General features: G+C 49.5%; 1 protein-coding gene across 1 annotated transcript in view; it reads left to right on the top strand.

The window, feature by feature from the left end:
* The window catches only part of DDX31 (DEAD-box helicase 31), a 68321-nt gene that overhangs the window by 23185 nt on the left and 23243 nt on the right, over window positions 1-21893 (top strand). The window contains 4 exon segments of the mRNA XM_040632110.1: window positions 1078-1137; window positions 10128-10178; window positions 11768-11907; window positions 16874-16955. Of these exon segments, the coding sequence (XP_040488044.1) occupies window positions 1078-1137; window positions 10128-10178; window positions 11768-11907; window positions 16874-16955 (333 nt within the window).

Raw genomic sequence — 21893 nt, 5'->3', positions numbered from 1 at the left:
GCCTGGGGCTTCTGGTCACATGACTAAGGAGCGGCACAAGAAGGACCAGAATGAGGTACACCCCAGTAGCATGATGGCTGTGTCCGAGCGGAAGGGGAGACGTCACTTTTTTTTTTCTCCACCTTTTTAGTCGTTTGGTTGTATTCCTTTTTCTGTTGCTGACAGACGGACACGGCCAAGTCTGAACTGCTCGCTGTGCTGTGACTCGGGCCACGTGAGCGTGCCCTTGGCAGGCCTTTAGAGCGGACACGCCCTGTGGTGCAGCCAGACCACCTGTAGGGTTTTACCCCAAGGTTACCCCAGGGAGTGATGAAACACGTGCACGACACATTACGAAGGTGTTGATCACGGCATTGGGCGTAACAGCGAACAATCAGAGACAACTGCAGCTGCCCGTCACGGAGCAGTGACGGAGCTGAATGCAGATTTATTGGCCCAAAAGGACGTTCGTATTCTGTTGGTACAAGGGCACGTTAGTAGTAGAAGTAGCGTACTGCCGTTGAGAAGCCACACGTGGGTCACGTGCCCAGAAGGGGTTGCCAGCGGTGGTGGTTTGTTTGAGTGGTGGGATGATTTGGTTTTCTTCCTGTGACTTAATATATATAATTTTCTACAGTTGAAATATATGGTTTTTTTCAAATTTCCTTTAAAATTTGTTTCTTAAAAATTGTCCTGTAGGAAAGGTGATTGCTCTTCATGCCTCTGGACCACTTGTAGAAAAACACGATTGGAATAAATTTTGAGTTGGGAACTGGGAGTGCAGTAACTTGTGGCCTTGGGCCTTGCCAGCTCCTGTTATCGGCCGTTCCTGAAGGGTGTGCCCACCCTGGCCCTGTCTTACTGAGATGTGCTGCCCCCAGAGCTCCACTACTATGTTAGTGTGAGAAGGCTGGTCCCGGAAGGACAGGTTCTGATGAGAAGATGTGAAGGATCAGCTTCTTCCTCTTTCTTGGTAAAGCCTCGCAGTGCCTGGAAATAGATCTAGCGGTAGGAAACGGGGGAGTTATGGGACTCTAAGCCTACTGTGCTGGGACTGACCTCCGAGTTGTAAGGCCATGTTTTTCCTTGTTTTTATAGGAAAGAACAGCAGTGTTTCAAGAATTCTCACATTCCAAAACAGGCGTCCTTCTTTGTACGGTATGTACCCTTCTGCACTCCGCGGGGAGGCCTGGACCTCCTGCTGCCCCCCTCGACAGGTTGCCTCGCAGCCAGCCCCACAGAGAGCGGGGCTAGCAGGGGCTTCTGGGTGTGGCCGGTCGCCTTGCGCTTCTGGTGTGTCACCTGACTGTGCCACAGAGCAGAAGTCTTGCCGATTTGCTCACTAATAGTGGCAGCTGTTGGTCTGAAAATGTGTGAATCTTGGCGATTTCTATCCACCAAAAACGTGTAAATTACAGCTATCGGGAGTAATTAGAGCTGAGAAAGTCTTTTCGCAACAGAACCACTCTCTTTGCCTCTGCTCGCCTTTTTAAAAAGGAAAATAGATGCGCTTCGACAGATTTTCTTTGCTGTTGTCTAAAACTGTCCTTTGCCCTACGGTTTTCAGGGCCAGGTCATTCGGCCTCAGTCCTGGTGGGCTTGGACTGCCGCCGCCTCCAGCGCAGAGCTGGCCTCTTGGATATGCCTCTCGTGTGCTCTTTTGAGATTGAAAATTCACACCTTTAGTGCCCCTTTCTCTGGGGGTTCGCTTCACCATGGCTGTCGCCGGCTCCTAAGATTAAAGTCTCTTCCCTCCTTGTGCCATCTTGGATGGTGTAACTTAACCCCCAGCTGGGTATGTGAGAAATCCCTGTCCGTGCAGTCCTGAAATTGCTCTGTAAACTGGGTCATCCAGTGGGTGAGTGGCGGGCAGAACAGACTATTGGCTGTTGGCATACCTGTCTAGGCCTCGCTTTTCATGCAGTTACTTTCTTTTTTTTTTTTAAGATTTTATTTATTTGACAGAGAGAGAAGGAGAACACAAGCCGGGGAAGTTGGAGGCGGAGGGACAGGGAGAAGCAGGCTCCCCGCAGAGCAGGGGGAGCCCAATGCGGGACTCGATCCCAGAACCCCAGGGTCATGACCTGAGCTGAAGGCAGATGCTTAACCAACTGAGCCACCCAGGTGCCCCTGCAGTTACTTTTTAAGGAACCCCTGCTCTGCATTCAGTCTTCAAAGTAACAGGCATTGTCCTCTTCCTAAACGCAGGGTTTATGAGCGAGTACGGCTTTGTTTCTTCTGTATGAGGTGGGGCCACCGGTCACCCGTTTTATCACAGGGTGCCACTTCTCCCACGAGTGTGGCACACAGTGGCTCTGCAACTCGGTCGTCCCGATCTGGGCGTGGTCACTATGGGCACGCCTGCCCCCCCGAGGAAGCCTGAGGCTGGCCAGTGGCCCTGCCCTTTGTGGAGCCCATCCGCAAATCAGATGCTTATGTTTGTGCTCAACCACCTCTAAAGGCCGAGTCTACAGTGAAGACGAGTCCAGATGATCTACTTGACAAAGAAATTTGTCAACAGTCCTTATCGTGTCCAGTAATACTTTCTGGATCCTAACCCCTTCCCGTCTCCTTGGTCTCCACTTTTGCCTCTTGCTCCCTGCCCTCAGCCAGACAGGCTCCTCTTCCTGTTCCCTGAGCGCAGCATCCTTCCTTTTTCAGGCCTTTGGGCCTTCGTACGTGCATTCCCTCTGCCTGGGAAGCCCGCCCTGACTCGGACTAGCCCCTTGTTAGGCCTCTGCTTCTGTTTCGGTTTTTCAGGAGCGTGAACTCGGAAGCCCCAGTTTTTCCCCATTGGGCACTCCCAGTGTACCCCGCACTTCTTTGTGGCACTCATCCCACCTCCCCCCCCAGACTGCGAGCCCCAAGAGACTGACAGTGTCTTGTCTGCAGTCCCATGTCAGTGTTTGGGATGGAGCAGGTGAGCATACACACTATTTGTGCACCAAGTGGGGGATAGTTGGGGCCCAAGAAACGCAGTGTTGAAAACCACCAGTGTCTGCCTGCCGTTTTCGGAAGGCTGAGAGAGGTTCACGTTATGCTTGCTCATTGGGAATAAGTCATACACGTGATGTGCCTGAGGGGTGGATGTTACAGGTTGTGCGTATCGAAACAGGAGCAGTAGGAACCTTTGTGTGGGAGTTTAAGACAGGGGCAAAATGTTTTATCTTTGACCTTTAAGATGTTGGGTTTGTCCCTGGTGGAAACTTTTCAAGTCTCCTGGTATTTTTTACAGACACGGGTCAGCTCTGGGTCTCAAGGAGGACTCCAGGGTTTTGCAGTTCAGTGTTTTGGTTGGTTTTGGCCTTTTTAGTAGGTAGACATGGAAGTAAAGGTCATTCTTTTTTAAAGATAATTCTCAGTGGGGTCAGAAACCTATGACGACTTTCCTTGTTTCGGCAGGCTGATACCTGCAGGCAAAGTGAGGTCAGCCAGCCAAAGAGCACCCCTGACTTGGCAGAGCACAGCACCCCCACCCTTCTGCACCCCCCCCCCCCCCCAGTCCCGGGTGCCGCACGGAAAGCTGACTCTCACTTGCCCGCACTCTGATTTCACTGAAGGCTCTTGGTGTGTGTTCATTCGCTTGTTGAGGAACCTTCCAGTGCGCTGACCTTCTGCCAGCCTCACCTCTTCTTCACTGTGTGGTGAAGATTACCGGAGAAGACCCGGGGGTGGGGCGGCTCATTTCCGGCCATCTCTAAGCCTGGGTTCGAGCACATGGTCCCCGGTGATGAGGAGCTCTTCATTCACCGTCTCCGAGTTCCTGCTAGTTCTGCCACGTTCATTTGCTTCAGCCTGCAGGCGTCCAGTGCCCGAGAGCCGCAGGCACAGGAGACCCGCTGCAGTAGTTCATGGCTGCTCTGGGGAGACGCTGTCACTCTGCGTCCTTCTAAGCAGCCTGTTGCTTGCCAGGCCCTCTGCACGCTCTCCAGGAGCCTCCTTAGTGTTAATGAGGAACGGGGGCCACGTCAGGACACGGCAGATGGAGAACTGGCTTCTTTTGATAAAGAGGAATCATGTTGTTAATTGTGGCAGGGGGATTTTCCCTCCCCTTTATAGTATACCTTTTGCCATTTTGATTTCTCATCCCAAGATCTTTTAACAAGCTCAGAAGACTGAATGTATGAGAAGTTGGGAACTGGTTGAACCACTCGAAAAACTCCCAGTGCTGCTAGTTACTGCTTGAAAATCCCTCCCCCGATCCATTTTCCTCCCTGCCGACTTTTCTGTTATTAAGAACAGTTAAGGATGTGTGTGTGTGTGTTTTCTTCATCTTAATTACAAACATGTTACAGCAAGGACCTTTCTAATTTTATGCACCCTTTCAGGACCTGGTACATGGCTTTGTGTACTGTGGGTTCTCAGTAACCGTGTGAGATCATGCTGGCGTGAAGCGTAGGCAGAAGTGAGAGTGCCGTCTGGGCGGGAGAGACCAGTTTGTGAAAGAGAGGTCCTTACACATTCGAAATGTAAGTTTGTATTCTCCAGAGAAGTAGATCTAAGAAGAAGCCAAGTTAAGAAGGGAGTAGGGATTAGCAGGAAGGAGCCGTTTGAAAGTTCAAAGCCCACTTTCCTAGGTGGAATTAAGAAATCAAAGCAATCAGATAGGAGATACTGGGTTACCTACAAAATATTTCCTCCTGCTTCTGGTGAAGAACTCGCCCTAGGCCAAAGGAGGGGAAGGTGGGTTTCAGCACCATTGTTACGTGGATGAGTTGACAAAGGGAAGTACCACGGAGTGACTGGAAAATGATATTCCTGAGCCGCCTCTGCTTGTAAGCCGCCACCGGGCTCTCTGTTGGACACGTGGCGCTCCCTGGTCGTCCCTGGATACACGGAGCACGGTAGCCTTTCTCCCGGCGCGGCGGGGCACTCCCAGCCCCACTGGGTCTGCTGGCCGGTCTCCGTGGCACTCCATCTTGGTTGTCCATCCGGCACGTGCTTGCTTTCCGAAGATGTCTGAGTCCCCTGTGCTGCTTTCCTCCACCTTCTCAATTTTTTTTTTGTCTTGAAGCACACCGTTAAGTCTGTGCAGTTCTTCATTTCCCTTCCTCCTGGGGAATTTCCACTGTGCCAGGAGGCTGGGAGACAAAGGAGGCCAGGAGGTTGAGGCCGTAAGAGTCACGGGAATGTCAGTTCACCACTGACAATAAATGTAGACTTTCTTGGTTTTCTCTGGGGCGTGCTTTTGAGGTAAAGTTGATCTTTTCCACTTTATTTCATTCGTGTTAATGGCAAGATCATCTGGAGATGGTTGGCTGTTTACTCAGTTACGCTAACTCATGTTGCCAGTTTTCTGGCGGCTCCAGCCAAGATCTCTCGCCTCTGACAGCTTCTGCACTCTCTCCTTCCTCCTCTGATTACGCAGCCCAATCTGTCACCCGGACAACGGGGGCCTGTACCCCGCTGATGGCTTTCCACACACGGCAATAATGACTTTTGGCAGGCCGGGAAGGCGGCAGAGGCGAATTTGCTGCGTCCCTTGCTCAGAGAGCCGGCAGGCCCCCTCTCCCTGTTAGTAAAAGCACTTTGTGAGGTTCTTGGGTAAATAAATGAGTCATTTTAATCCAACTGACAGGCTGGCACCTGAGCAAGCTGCCTTCCATCTGTACTCCTTGGTCTCGCGGAGGCAGCCAATTGTCAAGCCCTGGGCCTTCAAGGCCTCACCGTTGAGTGTCTTTCAGAGCTGACTTTAGCAATTCTTTTGCCCTAATTAGCTTAAAGGAATACAGTTGGGCTGGGTCTAAGTGTTAAGAGGGCAGAGAACCCTAAGCCTTTGAGGAGTCTTGGGCAGGTCAGTGTCCGGTCGGTCCGGGGCCGCTGCGGGTGGCATTCCGGAGGATGGAGCGGACCCCGACTTCTCTGCGGTCCTCCGCCCGGGTCGTGGTGTGGGTGTGAGGAGAATCACAAACCACTGCCTGATTGCCACCGTGCCGATTCCTACTTCGTCGTGGACGAAGTGCACTTCCACATGCACAGTCTTGTTCGGTCTTCACGGCAACCTCATGGCATGAGATAAATAGGGTGAATCTTACAGCCGTTGTATAGATGGGTAAACTGAGGGTCAGGGAGCTGCGTTGACTTGCCCGGGTGGTATGGCTGTACAGGGATGGTGGAGTCCAGTTTCTCTGTTCCTAGACCTTGAAGGTTATCCCTTTGTCCCCTCCTCTGTGGTAGCCTGGGTTGAGAACAGGAAGGAGGACTTGCAGGAGTGGCCGGGTGAAACCTGAGCAGAGGCGGCTTTCAGTGAGGGTCCCTCAGCCCGAGACGAGAAGTGGTGGGAGATGGGAAGATGGTGTTTCAGCCAGTCCCCACAAGCCAGATCACCCAGGCAGGAAATAGAACTGCGAACGGTCCCATGAAGCTGCTGGCATTCTTGCTCACTGTTCAGCGCGTTCGTGCTCAGTGAGTTCCACGAACGTCATATGCTATTTTAGAGTTTCATCTGTGTTCCTTGGTTGAATTTACTAAACCGATGAGCATTAAATTTTTTACAAAGCCTGTCTGTAAAGCTCAGACAGCCCATTGTCTGCGTGCCTCTCCCACTGCAGAGCACTTAAATAAAATAAATCACTTCTTAACAAGAGCTTAGCAGATTTAAGAACCCGTCAGTTTTTCTAAAGACATCAGCTGTGGTTAGTGTAGAAAGCAGTGCCTGCTCCCCTTTAAGATAGAGAACTCTCTAAATTGTGTTCTCAAAGGCATCAGCTCTGGAACATCAGCCTTCAGTTCTCAGGGCAGTGGGAGCTGTCTGAAAACACTTCATGGGTGGTTGACGCACTTAGTACGTTAAACTCACGCTTAACACTTAATAGATGCAGCCCAGTCACTGCTCAAAGCAAGCCCGCCAGCGCAGGTGCAGTCGGAGCAAACCCGACCTGCCCTCAGCGGCCCCTCCCGACGGGTTAGATGACGGTGGGCCGGTGTCCTCGGCTCCTGCCCCTGACGCCGGCGACACAGGGTGCGAGTGTCTCAGCCTGCTTCCTGCAGGGACTTCGCGCAGGGTTATTGTCTCCAGGAAAGCTCTCCGCATGCAAAGTAAGGGGAGAGAAAGGCGAGCCGTGCTTTACGGAAAAATGCCAGCTATTAAATGGAAGAAGGGAGTGACAGACTTCAGGAGCCGTCCATTTGCTGCCACCAGGGCAACCACTGGTGCAAACAAGCAGCGTCCGTAGAAGCTAAAGCCTCTGCGCCAAAGGTTTTGGGAAAGAGTCTCAAAGTCTCACTCCCCGGCTACGGATGAATGACAGAGGAAAGGTCCCTTCACGTGGATGCTACTTTCTCGGGGCATCGCGCACAGCTCCCCCTGGTGCGGCACAGGCTGCCCTCCGTCTCTCCTGGCGTCAGGTACTGGGAAGCACACCCACGGGCAAGCTCCACCGGAATCTTAACCACGAGGACACAGACAAACACAGATTCTGGGACGTCCTTCAAGACGCATGGACTCCTTCACAATTGAGTTGTCAAACAACTAAATCACTAAATATTAAGGGCACGGATATCATTCTAGATTATGGACGTCTAAAGGCATATATTAAAAACAGAATGCATGATCTGTGAGTCAGTTCCTGAATTGGGCAAGAAAAACAACTATAAAAGTCAATCTTAGACGCAGTTGGAAAAATTTGAATATGAGGTGATTATTAGAAAATAATGTTATTTGGGCGCCTGGGTGGCTCAGTCAGTTAAGCGTCTGCCTCTGGCTCAGGTCATGATCCCAGGGTCCTGGGATCGAGCCCCAGAGTCCCACGTCGGCCTCCCTGCTCAGCGGGGAGCCTGCTTCTCCCTCTCCCTCTGCTGCTCCCCTTGCTTGTGTGCGCGCGCGGTCTCACTCTCTCTTTGTCAAATAAATAAAATCTTGAAAAAAGAGTTATTTAATATTAAATTTCTTAGATATGAGGCTAGTATTGTGCTTGTGAGGAAGAACGTCCTTTTACTTGGGAGGTATGTGCTAAAGTCGTTAGGGATAAAACGTCATGGTATTTACAACTTACTTTCAATGGCTCAGAAAAATACGTGTGTAGAGAGAGAAAAAGAAAGCAGATGTGCAGAGATTAGCGGTTGGTGAATAAAGATGAAGGATACATGAGTGCTCATTGTACTGTTCTTCCAACTTTTCGGTTTAAATTTTTCTAGGTAAAAATTTAGGAGGAAATAATAGGCATTCATTGAGAGAAGAAGCAAACAACAGAGGAAAACGCAAAGAGAAACATAATCACCCCAATCCCTCTACCGAGAGATAACCACAGGTGATAGTCCTGGTGAGCCTCGTTCCAGGCGTAGGTTCCCGGGCAGTGTCTCAGTTCCTCTCTCCATTAATCCATCTCCTAAGGTCTCGTTTTTCGTACCCTCTTTTTTTTTTCCCTTGGATTTTTTCTGGAAGAAACCAGACTGTTCATGCTTTAGAATACTCCACATTCAGGATTGACTTCTTTAGTTGGGTCCACGTGCTCCTCCCTCCCCCGCACTTCCTGTAAACTAGGAGTTGGGGCTATGCACCTGGTTAGATTTGGTTTTGTTTTTGGCAAGAATTCACCATAGGCAACATTTCGTACTTTCTGTGGCATGACAGCTTGTTGTCTTTCTAGTTATGTCAAAACATCTATGTTGTTTCACAGTCAAAATTATTAAAGTCCCTTCAAGGATGTCCAGCTTCCAGCCTTGTCTGCCACCCCCGATCCCTTCCCCTGCAGGTAACTTTTTGTGAGCTTTTGGCTTTTCTCCTCCATTAATTTTTTTTGAAATTTGACCAAATATATTTGTATTCCCCTCATTTCTCACACAAAAGCCTACTCTGCACACCCAGAACGGATCGTAGAGATTGTCCGTGTCCGCACACCAGCACCTCCCTCCTGTCTCAGCTGTGGGACACTCTGCTACAGGGGGTCGGTATGGCCATCTTTTAGGCTGCCTTTCCACACCTGCAATTACAGATTTTGCTGAAATGAGTAGCTTTGTACGTGCAGCATGTTGCATTTTTGCCACTGTATCTTTGGGATGGATTTCTAGGAGTGAGAGTGCATCTGGGTCGGAGGACAAGTGCGTATGTAATTTTACTGGCTACTACCGCATTTCCTACCGTAGGTTTTTCTACCACTTTGCATTCCCACCAGCAGCTTATGAGGGATGCAGCATCTTTTCCGATGGTGGAACAGTATAATAATGGCCTTAGAAAAGTAAAGTGGACCTGGATTTGAGGGCTGCCTCTACTTCTTAGCTGTGTGTCTCTGGACAAGTTACCTAATCTGTCCGAACCGTGGTTTCCCGTGCATCCAGTGGGAGTAAGAGTTGTTTTGAGGAGTATTTGGAAGATCGCTCGAGATAACGCAGGCGCAGTGCTGCAGAGTCTGGCGTATAGTAAGTGCTCAGTAAATGTCGACTGGGGATAGTCTTGTGACGACGCTCATGCTAGAACATGAACACCCAGTGTAAATTTATCCCTAAAAACCAAAAAGTTCCCATTCTCTCGTCTCTGCCAGAATGGCCAGACAGACACTAGAGAGCAAGAGCCTTTGCTCTTTGGGTGGCAGCCAGCTGAAAGGGAGAGATCTATCTCCTTTGCTTTTACGGTTTTTATGTCTGGGGTTAATTAAGTCTGTGGCCGGTGCCGTAATTGAACTGTCAGAGGAGGTGGGACGTTACTTGGTCTTTACTGCTACCTGAGGCTGATACATCCTCAGTAAAGACCTTGCGACTCATCTCCACCCAGGAATGCTTTGGGGTGGTCTTCCAGACACGTGTCTCAAAGCCCTGTCGTTGTTAGGCATTGCCGATAGGTAGGGATGGGGCAATAACCCATGAACGCATTCCTCGGAGAGCGGTTCTTCAGATATAGTGGGAAAGTAATAACACGTTCGAAGTTTTCACAGTTCTTGGGCTCACGGTTTACGTTCTAGGGGAGTGGGTGGTCTCTGCCTCACCAACGTGTTCTGCAGAACTACCCCCGAGCTAGTGTGTCTCTGAAGTTGTATGCTGGGCTGTGTGTGTGTATGTGTGTGTGCGTGCGTGCGCGCGCGCGCACGTGCACCCACCTGTGCACACGGGGGGTGGTGAGCCCTCATAGTTCGCATTAGATTATCAGATGGAACTGTGGCCCGAAAAAAGGTTCAGAAACTCAGTCCTAAGCCATATTCTTTTCTGTTTTGAAGGATGTTGCAGCTCGGGGCTTAGATCTCCCTCAAGTCACGTGGATTGTTCAGGTAATTTTTTAGTCGTTAAGGTGTGAGCTCAAGGCAGGGATATATGATTGTGAGTAGCTGTGTTGGCTCTAAGTGGAATAATTATTATTAGCCTCTTGGGTGTTGCCCTGGTAACCAGGCAGCAACCAGCCTTATCTGCACGGTTCTCCTGGTATCTTTCCCTAACCCAGTCCACCTAGCCGCTGCAGGGAAACAGCCAGGCTGAGCAGTCATGGGAGGGAGGGGCAGGCTCCCCTGCTCCCAGACTAATGCATGTCACACACAAAGTTTCAGCAATCTGAAAATAACAGGAATTACCAATGCCCTTGGGAAGTCTCATTGTGTCCAGAAGGAGATGGCTCAGCTGTCCTGAGAGCCGTGTCCCTGTACATTGACCTGCAGGGGGCAATTAAGTCCCTGACAGCATCTTACACGTACCTCTAGCCTTGGACGCTTTGCCAGAGGGTACAGGTGTTAGCACTAGAGTCTAGTGGTTTCAGTTTTGTTTTTTCTTTTCGTTAGTCTGCAGGATGGTATTTTTAAGCCCTTCTGTGTGGAGGTCACGGGACACGTGCCCCATTTACGTGAGTCATGGTTTATTCACATTTTAGTGGAATTGCGTGCCTGTCACTGGCTAGGAAATCTGATCTACCACCGCAGCAGGCCACTTTTCGACTAGAGGCATTGTGTCTTCTTTCCTGATGGCCGTGGAACAAAGCAAAGATAAAAAGACAGGATAATTTTAATATGGGGGCGCAGTGGGGCAGACACATAAAATCGATCGTTCTGAGCTTTTCTGTATCACGAGATTGATTAGATTCATGTACCTGCCCCCCCCATACATTACAGCCCTTTGGGGCTCTGATCTTTGAGTCGTATAGCAGCAAAGAACAAAAAGGAAGAATGGTTAGATGGTCAATTCCTTTTCATGGTGGCGAAGTTATTGCCATGGAGGATGTGAAAGAATGCATTCTGCTGAGTTAGAGTCTGCCTTTTCCCTCGAGTCAGGAATGCTGTCCTTGGGAGCAGAAGCAAGTCCCTGTGGGACGGGAACTGGCCTCTCAGCTGCCTCACAGCTCTGTGCCGTTGGGATTGAGTGGAAGTGCAATGAGGTGGAGGGGACCAGCCCGCGGCGGCCGGGCGGCAGAGTGAACTCTGATCGGAGCCGCCGGCCCCTTCCTCCTGACCCTGTTCAGTCCTCGTGGCCTCCGCCCCACTGCTGTGTCTGCCAAGGTCATGCGGCCATCCTGCAGAATGGTGCCCCCGCCTGCCTCCCACTTCAGCTTGCACGGTCACCACGGTGAAAAGATGCAGATAGGAAAATGAACAGACCTGTGGAGAAGTAAAATTACAAAGGAGATACTGGGACGGGAAGGCGGCTCGCTCATCGGAAACTTGGCCGCTGTTCACGTTTGTGTGTCAGAGCCTTGTTATTTCCAGTGAAGTCAGGGGTTTCAGGGTTGAGTGACTTCTCCTTGGGATTGCATGAGGGTAACCATAGCACCAGGGTTTAATTCTTGGGATACCTGGAGGCAGGTGAGGGGTATTGCACTTCCAATTAATGGCAATCCCTTGATCTGTGAATGCTTCATTTTTGTTACCCTTTTTAGTACAACGCGCCGTCTTCACCTGCTGAATACATCCACCGGATCGGGAGAACCGCCCGGATTGGCTGCCGTGGGAGCAGCCTGCTCATTTTGGCTCCTTCGGAGGCAGAATATGTCAACTCGTTGGCTTCTCACAAAATCAAGTGAGTCAGAAACCTGAACGGGGTTTCGGCTGATCTCACCTAATTAACTTTCTGTCGCCTTCTACGGTGGATGGGCCTTGTAAGCTGACGAAGAGCCATTAACCCTTGTGATCCCTAAATGAGTCCCAGAATAGCCAGTGGCAAACACTAAAACCCTTCATACCGTCAGCACATGACAATTTTCATTGTGTTGCCAGACTAAGTCATGGAACGGTATGTTGCGCTTGATTTTTCTGTAAGATAGAGGTCTGTTTCATTTCCTTTTCTGTCAGAGACGTGTGCACAGCCCTCACAGCCAGCCGCTCGAAGAGCTTTTTTATTCACGGTTTTTATTTTTATGCTCAACATCTTATACCTTTAAAGGTGATTTGTCTTTGGAAAAAAATAATATTTTTGACTCCTCACACAGCTCCCCCTCCCCCAGGAAAATAAACCCAGGGAAGAAACCTTTTCGGGGCGGCCAAGATGCCCGCACACCCTCACAGCTGGGGCCGTGCGGCCACCATCTCGTGCGCGCCCACCACTCCGAGCGAGGCCCCCGCTCCAGCCCCGGCCCGCCAGCTTGACCGCAGGCAAGAGCAGTCGGGGCCTCCAGCGGAGCCTGACCTCGCCCAGGAAGGAGAAACGAAGCAGAGACGGAGAAGGGCGTCTCGACCTGGCTGGGAGTAAATGGAATGAAAGCAGAAGGAACTCACCTGGGTCGCAGAAATGAATGTTTTGCCTTGTTTTCCATACAAGCTCCGGCAGCTGAAGTGACAAGCGCTAATAATGGGCTCCCGAAGGCGTGTGGTTCCTCACACTGGTCTACTGGCAAGAATTGCTTCTGCTCAGACATAGCACAGGTGTATGGAAAGTGTTTTCGGAGGCACAGAAGAGTCCCATGTATGTGCCCGGGAGGGTGGGACACAAATCCCGCCGCGGACAGGAGCCCGGATGGCTGCCCGCCTGCTGCTTGGACTCCGCTGTATGCCTGCGCCCAAGGATCTCTTGTGCTGGTGCTTTGCCCAGCCCGGTGTTTTATGTAAAGCATCAGATAAGATGATGAGACATTCTCTGAAGTATAGAGCTGGCAGAATCATCGTATTCTGCACCTGTACTGAAATTTCCAGACAGGTGGCATGGAACCTGGTCTGGGGACTAAGTGCAGGCCACCCACATGGAGAGTGGCCTGTGACCACCCCCACCAGCCCGCCGTAATTCCCACGTACAGAGCTGTCCCTCTCCCTGTCTCTCTCTCCCACCTGCAGAGAAAGTCCCCCTCCCTCTCCCTTCTTCCCTGTACCCAGTGCAGACCTCGCAGCACTCAGCAGTCTCGGGTTGCTCGTGGGAACATGTGTGGGCTGGGGCTCCTCAGAAAATGTGCCTCGTGTACACCCTTCAGTGGTAGGGAGGCAGGACTGTCCCACTCCTGATGAACCCGGTAGTGATTTTGAGTGGGCCCAACTAATGCTGGTTTGGGTTTTCCTGTCATTTAGTATCTTAAAACAATTTCACCATTGAAAGAGTGATTTCTGTTGGTTTCAGGAAGCCTGCATATTTTATCTCACTTGTAAGAGGAATTCTGGCCATCAGATGGTCAGTCCCCTTTCACTAAGAGCTTCCTCTCCAGCTCGTTCCCCGGGCCCAGACCTGGGGGCTGGCCGGTCCTTCTCACAGGCGCTTTCAGGGCCTAGGCCGGCACTCGACAGGGTAGCTGGACCCCGGAAACACTGTGGGGGGTGGAATGAAAACCCATGGACATAGCCCTTCTCCTTCTTCCCTTACCCCGTCCTCACAGGCTGGGAGCCTGTCATGGTGCCGTGACTGTTTTCCTCTGGCACAGGAACTTGTAGACCTCCAGAAAGTGTTTTCAGAGCCGGGTGTTGTCATCCACGGGAGAACATGTCGTCACTGCACCTTGGCGGCCTCTTACCCCTCGGCTATCTTTCCCCCACCTTCTGTTCTAGACCTGCAGATTCATGTTCTCCGTTCCTTCCTGTCAGCAGCTCCTGGATGTCCTCCCGTGCTCATTCGCTTGGACCCAATAAGCTCAGAAAAGTGGGTGCCCGCCGTCGTGAAGTCAGGCGGTAATTGCCCAGCCCCAGAGTCACGCACCCGGGTGCCTCTGACTGTCTCTCAAGTGGTCTTCAATCAACGCATTCAGGCTGATGGCTGTGAAAGGTTCAAATGTAAACCTAAATTCGAAAGGGGAAAATAGTAGTTGGCACCAACCTGAATTATTAGTGAGCCATGTGTATCTTAAAGATAGAAGTACACTCGTTCTCTGTGGTGGTCTCCTGGGAAAAGCCGTGCCGGTGGTATTCGTGGGAAATCCAGCACAACCATGTGCACATTCAGGAGACCGCTCCCCGATCCAGGGGTTCTCAGTATTTGGACTTGGAGGGGAAGTTAAGAAAGATGAAGACAGAAGTACCCAGAGGAAGAGAGTCAGGTCTTCTGTGGAAAGAACATCCGTTCAAGGGGGAAGGAGTCCTGGAGGGGTCCAGCCTCGCTCGTTTCTGCCCTGAAAATGCACCCACTGAAGTTCGTGCCCCTGATCCACTGGCTGCTTTGACTGTAATCAATCCCCCGCCCCACCCTGAAGTATCAGATTGGAGTTATCGTGTTGTAGCCTTGGATAATGCTTCCTGATTGCTGAAGAAGGGCTGGATGTTGGGTATCTTGACTTAATACAAAAAAAATCACACCAAAGAAGACCTGATTACAATGTGTGCCATGGAAAGAAGCAGACTTGAACATTTTTGGAATACAGAAGGTACACTGCTAAATATTCAACAACAACAAAAAACAGAGAGAAGGAAGAGGGTGTGTGTGTGTGTGTGTGTGTGTGGCCTAAAAACCTGGGAGCCAGGCAGCAGGATGCCGGGACAGCTGATGAATTAGAGGGGAGATTCAGGAAGGCAGGCCGAGGCTCGCGGCAGCAAGGGCCATCACAGCAAATTGCTGCCTGCCTTCGGACGCCGCGCACTGCGGAATGCGCCCTGACTGTGATTTAGCAGCCGTGGCAAGAGACGGGCGCCCTGGGCCGCTGCCACCTCTGTCTGAGTGCTCAGGACTTCGTTTCTGCGTCCTGGTGTTTGCCAGCTTCTTCCCTGTTTCCCACTTCTCCTTTAAGTGTGTTTCTTAGGAAAATCGTCATTGGTTTATTAAAATGTAAATGCTTCATCAAAACGTGTATTTCTTAGATCAGGCATGAGACAGTTCCCTGAATTTATTTATCTGTCTCTTTTCATAGTAAGGCAGGGTGATTCAGATCTGTTGGTAGAACCATAAACAAGCCGAGTAGATTGGCTTTGTTCCTCAGAAGCAACGATTTCTTAGAGTAGGAGGAAGGCCCTTTTAAACTGTAAATCACTCCAGTCCACTCTCAGCTCCCGTTCAGTGCCTGGTCGCCCAGCACTGTCGCACGGACACACAGAGCGGAGCCGAGCCCTGGCCGCAGTGTCAGCACCGCCCTGCCTTTCAGAACACGGTGCCTCTTGGCGGTGTGCTCAGTTCTTTGTGTCCCCGACTCCGAATGGCCTTATTCTTTGTTTCTCTCTCCCTGCTTCCAGATCTCACCCCCAAGTACTTATGTTCCTTTTACTTTTCCTTTTTTTCCCTCAAGAAAAAAAGTGATGAATGGAGGCAAGTCCGTCAGACAAAGAAAAAGATAGGCCTGGGCTGTGTTTTCACCTTCAGATTTCCAGACATAAAGAAGAGGCAAATTCCACACCCACAGCTTTTCTCTCTCATATGAAAATAGATTTTCCATGAAATCATGAGCCCTTTCCCCCAAACTGCTACCCTCGCAGTGCATGCTCTGCCTTCTCCGGTTACTCCTCCTGCTGTAAGAAGATTTCACGTATCCGTAGGGCTGTGAGCCGGCAGCAGAGGAAGAGAACGTGGAGGGGCGGGGGCTGGGGGTGTTCAGGGAAGCGATGACACATTTCAGGTAAATCGCTGTCAGAGACGTGACATTTTCATTCATAGCTTTGTCAGAGTAACCTTTGGGGGAAAGGGGGAGAATTGTCTTCTCCCACATGAGAGGTTGCCATTCATGTATTAATTTGCTGTTACGTTTAAAAAAAAGAAAGAAAGAAAGAAACAACATACAAGGAAATCATTTATCTTTTTATGATCTGTTTTTCTCCCCGGAACGCCTCCTTCCCTTTTTTTTTTTTCCTCTCTGGGAAGTATGTTTTCAGCAGCTCCTGCTTCTTCCTGAGGCTCTGATACTTGAGTCTGCATGTACCTCCTGTGCTTGCGTGCCGTGGCCTCGCAGGACGTGGCGGACGAGGACACCCCCCCCCCCACCACAAGGCAGGGTGGGCCTCTTCTTCTGGCTCAGGGTGGCTTCTGCTCACAAGTGATGCCCAAATTCCGGTCTCAGCTGTTTGTACATAGCCCTGGATCCATCAGAGGTCATTTGTCCCTTACCCCTTAATAATTAAGAAGCGAGAGGGTAGACACGAGGGTAGAGGAGAAGAGAGTTCTGGTGCTTAGTCACTTGTCAGCCTTCCCTGAGTTGACCCCAACAGTGAAGGACCTTTGGCCACCCTGCCCCAACCCCCACTTTTTTTAAAGTAAAAAACTAGTAAAACTAGAAGGACTATCCAAAATGCCTTTTTATTTCTTCATCTGCTCAAGTCAAGGTAGTCTATGAATAAGCAGGCTTCCTTGTTTAGGGTTTGAGATGTATTAAGAAGTAATGACATGATCCTTACAGAGGAAATTCTAAATGCAGCCTGTTTGAAAGTCACCAGAGAGGATGGAGAGTGTTGGGAATATGATCCCATCTGTCCCTGTGGTGTCATAGATGTCCCTTCCTTCCAAAGTCCTCCTGAAGGTTTAGGAAGCTATTTCCTGTGAAGGTGTAGCTTCCGCTTTGTACCTAATTAGCTTGAGAATAAGCCAGTTCTATGCATCAAGATTCCAGATGGTGGAAGAATAAAAAGTTTACTTTGATATGCTCTTCCTTTTACAGCGTTTCTGAGATTAAGGTGGAAGATATTTTGTCTGTTCTGACAAGGGATGATTGTTTTAAAGGGAGCCGGTGGGGAAGCCAGGTGAGTTTTATTATTTATTGTACTTGCTGCGAACAGACGTGACTCATTTCTTGATCTGGGGCGGTGGAGACTTTGTGTGTGGGATAGCTCGCTCCTCTGTCAAGCAGGCGTCTATCTAAGGGACCGTGAACATTAGGTGAGGCCAAACCTGGTTTGTGTTTTGCTCTCTCTTTGCTTCCGGATGTGTTTTGCTGGTCTCGTCTGGCTAATGGGCTGCCATCCATTCTGGAAGTCCGCCAGGCCGCAGCAGGCTTCCCAGAGAGGAGGTCTCATTCCGGCCCAGAGTGAGTTTGGCGGCAGTATCACACGCCCAGCCCTGGTGGTCCCCGTCCAGATGATCAGCAAGGACGACTGACTGGACCCATCTACCCAGGGCAGCATGAAAGAAATAGATCTCTCTGTGTCTCCTTTCAGACACACTTAGTTCATCCATTTTTTAGTGTGGGTGCCATACACAGAAGCGTAAAGTTGAGATCATTAGGGAGAGAAATCTGTGTTATCCATGCAGTTCCGTATGGAGATGCTGAGCATTCTTTCCTGCAGCTTTGCCCCTGCTAGGCAGTCGCTCCCCCACCCCACTCCAGCCCGTTACTCAGTACGTCACAGATATGTGTGTAATGTTGCTGAATGTAATTTTGTCTATGAAATATTAATTATTTGAATATTTTACATTTGTTTTCTTAAGCCTGAGGATAAGCTGGAAAATGAGAGCCAAATAGATCAGGCTTAAGAGTTTCTTTTATGCGTCAAGAGGTGTCTTTATTTGGATCGATCTTCTCCCTGAAGCTGGGACCTGATTTGACTGGCCCTGACTTTAGTCCTCTTGTTCCAGAGAGAACCTTATAAATGTATTCTAGAAAAGGCAGAGGGACACAGTCCCAGCCTGTGTCCCGGGCCCGTGCTGCGCTCTTAACATGCTTGGTCCCGTTTAATCCTGCCACAGACCCCAGCAGGCGGGTGCTCTTGTCCCATGTCCTAGGTGAGGTAACCAGGGCCTTGGAGGGGTGAGGGGATGTCCGCAGGGGCAGCCTCACTTCCAAGCACGTGCTCTTCTGTATTCCAGCGAGCTTCCCTTACCGCTCACGAGACCGAGGCAGTGCAGCTAGACGGCTGCTCAGTCCGGTAGTGTTAGCCGTCGTCGTCGTCGAGCTGAGACTTGGTCAGTGAATGCCCCCACAACAGAGATCCCTGTAAGCAAGAGAAGCAGTTAAAGACTCAGTTGACCAACAGTTGTTTTAAGCGATCTTTCGTTATGAAACATCCCATATAAATATGGGATTGTCAAGGAGCGGACCAGTCACCGAACACTCATTGGTCCTGGCACGCGTCTTCTGAAGCTGCTTCTAGGTAGGGTTTTCCGTGTTCCCTTGGACACTTCATTACAGCTCCAGGACAGCGTGGGGGAGGCAGGGGAACCGTTCCCGTGGGCAGCGTAGCATAGAGGTGAAGGGCATGGCCTCAGGGTCCGACTCCTCTTTTTTTTTTTTTTTTTTTATTTAAGATTTTATTTATTTATTTGAGAGAGAGAGAGGAACACAAGCAGGCGGAGTGGGAGAGGGAGAGGCAGGCTTCCCGCTGAGCAGGGAGCCCAACATGGGGCTCAATCCCGGGACTCTGGGATCATGACCTGGGCCGAAAGCATGCAGTTAATGACTGAGCCACCCAGGCACCCCCAGGGTCCGGTTCCTAATCCCCATTGTAGCTCTAGCCAAGTCGTGGACCTTCCTAAGCCTCGGTTTCTTCAAATGTCAGACTGAGATCATGTTAGTATTCTTCTCGTTAGGAGGTTGGAGGACTGAGTAAGAAAGAACCTGAAAACCCCAACGCAGGTTCTGAAGCATGTTTGTCGTCCTCGTCGTCATCAGTTAGTAGCGGATGTGGAGTTCAAAGTTCAGACCGTGAGCCGAAGCCCAGTGCTTTCTGCTGTGTCACCTGGAACATTAGCATCTGCCTGCTCTCTGGAAATAAGAGTGAGCAGTCACGAAATGAGACTAAAAGGTTCATTCCAATCTCATCTTTACTTACACTGCTTCTGGAACTGGCTGAGTTGTCGGTGTTTGTGCCTGAACCGGGCACACATCAGTTCTGTCCGGGGAGCTGATCGTCAAGTGCATCTGTGGAGGGAGCCCCTGCTGCAGACACTCCCCTGGAGAGGGAGCAGAGCAGCTGCCATGCCCCTGCTCTTCCAGGAGCAAGCCACGGCCGTTTCTCCACTGCTGCCCTTCAGGGACCTTGTGTGTTGGCTCCTCCCTGTAAGTCCCTTCCTAGGACCCCGAGGCAGACAGACGTTGGGTTTGAGTCCCTGCTAAAAGGCTGGTGGTTCTGCAACCTTGGGCAGGTTGTCTTCTCTCCAGCCTGAGTGTTCCCATCTGTAAACTGAGAACAAGGGTGCCCATCTTGTATGTTGCTGTGAGGTTGACCTAAAGTGAGGCAGAAAACACTCCATGCACTTTTGGGCCGTGTCAGTTTGTCCCAGCCCCAAGCTCCTGCCTTGGTGGAGAGGGACAAATAGAATATTTTTATATTTTTAAGGTGTGGTGAACTTCGTTTTTAAAAAGAAAAAACACTCGGGGCTCCTGGGTGGCTCAGTCGGTTAAGCGTCTGCCTTCTGCTCAGGTCATGATCTCAGTGTCCTGGGATCGAGTCCCACATTGGGCTCCCTGTTCAGTGGGGAGTCTGCTTCTCCTTCTGCCTCCCCCCCAACTCGCTCTCTCTCTTAAATAAATAAATAAAGTCTCTTTTAAAAAAAGAGAAAAACCACTCAGCAAGGTTGGGTTTTCACTGATGCCGAAATAACTGGTTAGCTTAGAAAACTAATCATAAAAGGTCCTGCGTGTCCCATTGATGCAAACCTGGCTTAGTTGACTCGAATTCAGAGGCCAAAGAGAAACTAAATGAAATTGACTGCATCACTAATTATCACAGAGATCTACAGCCTAAAAGAGTGTTTTACGTGTGTGATCCATGTGAATAGTAAGATGAATAAAGTAGGTGCTAGGTACAACTTTTAGTTCTGTTTCTCCTAAGAAATGCAGTATGTTTTAATTGCTGTTCTCAGGTTGGGCAGTTCTGTCTAACACACGAACCGGTGCAGACAGATTAATGTGGTCTCAGTAAATAGGCCTTTTAAACACGTAGCCAGGCACCTCATTATAAGGCCCTCTTCTCCTCACTCGGTTGAAGTCCATTGTAAATGTCCCTTTGGCACATACATTTTTGGGCTGCTGTGAACAGAAAGAAAGTGAGTGAAGCATCTGTAAAATGTATATTTCATATTTAGGTATATAAAATATATATGGCTACGTCTGGGCGTGCGAATGTTCACCCACCTACAAAGAGAATAAATTTGATCTTTCAACTTTACTGGGAAGCACTCAGAAGGTTCTCTGGAAGCATGAGGGTGAAACTTGGCAATCAAGTGATTAAAACAAAATCCTTTCGTTTAGTTTTTTAAAATACCTTAGAAGTTAGCAATATCAAGATGTGCTTCCAAAAAAAAAAAAAAAAACAAACCAGCCTCCCCCCACCACTGCTACCACCTAAAAGTTTTTACAACAACAACAAAAAATGAAGCCCGAGTAGCTTCAGCTCATCTGATGCCTCTTGATGGGTGTGAAATTTTCATCTTCAAAGTACGCACACACCCCAACATGTTTTTTCTACGAGTTTTTTTGTTCTGTGAAATATGCCTGTGAAGGGACCTTTACAAAAAAAACGGCCATGGTGAGATATTAAAATGAGATCAGCAGCCCCTTCCCTCAGTCCCTTTGATCGACTCTCCTCTCTGGGATCAGTAGGGCTTTACGGACTAAGGAGTACAGAGTGTGGACCGTTGGAACTGCATTTTCCTAAGCTAGCCCTGGTCCACTAGTTGCAAGTTAGCTTCATTAACCAGCGCTGGGTCTGTGCGTCTTTGCGGGGGGTGGGGGGGGTACCAGTCCTGCAGGGCAATCGTGCGCCCTCCGGGCTTTGACCCGCTCTCATTACGGCAGCATTTTACCTGTCTGGGGCTGAGATGGTGCTGCGTGCGTAAGTCTGCCCCTGTCTTCAGTTTAAATTTAGACTGTCCTCCCCAGAAGACAACTGAAAAATACCTCATTCTCAAGAGGGGTAATTTTAAAATAAAGTATTTCTGGAAGTGGGGTTAGTGGGAGAAAGATATGCTTTTTCTTGAGTATATGATGTTTTCTGCATTGAATTTTTCTTATATTTTACTAAAACTGACCTCATCATTTCAAATGTGTGAACCTAGTTTTATCGCCTTTTTTCTACCTATTTCACTTGTACACACACATTATATATGTGTGTGTGTATGTAATTTTTTTTTTTGGTTGGGAAGAAAAGATGCCTCATTTTGAAACCTAAAGGGGGAATAAGAAAAGCCCTTTGTAATATATTGCCATATTATCACTAAATCCCCTGACAGTTGTGACACAGAAGCAAGTCACCTGTCACTTAAGCTTGAGGTCTCTTTAATTTTCTCCTGGAATTCGCACCAGGCTGTCTTTAATTTGAGGCCTTTATTGGAATTCTGAAACCTCTCTGCCTCCCTGGCTCTCAGATCTATTCTGAGAGCTGTTACAGAATGTATACAATAACCAACAGAGGGATTCGAGCGGGCTGGAGCTCTGTTTATCTAACACTCTAGAGGGATTTTTGTGCTTATTCGGTCCTGGCTGCCCGGCTTTCAATATCGCTTTGACAACCATTCTGCCCTTCTCATTAATTTTAAACAGTTAAAACACAGGAAAAAGAGGAAAAAGTTTTCATTATTAAAGTGCTTTACTTTTTAATAACAGAGGATTCTGTCCGCCAGGGGAAAGGGCATCCTCGCTAATTTCACATTCATATTAAAAAAAACACACACACACAAGGAAGGTGACAGTTGCGTTGCTGAGGTGGCTTAACGAAAGGGGGGCAGCAAAAAAAAAAAAAAAA

Source organism: Ursus maritimus, unplaced genomic scaffold (assembly GCF_017311325.1).
Source record: "Ursus maritimus isolate PB19 unplaced genomic scaffold, ASM1731132v1 scaffold_17, whole genome shotgun sequence".
Lineage (NCBI taxonomy): Eukaryota > Metazoa > Chordata > Mammalia > Carnivora > Ursidae > Ursus > Ursus maritimus.
The sequence above is the reverse complement of the archived record's forward strand: the minus strand, read 5'-3'. Positions and strand labels throughout refer to the sequence as shown.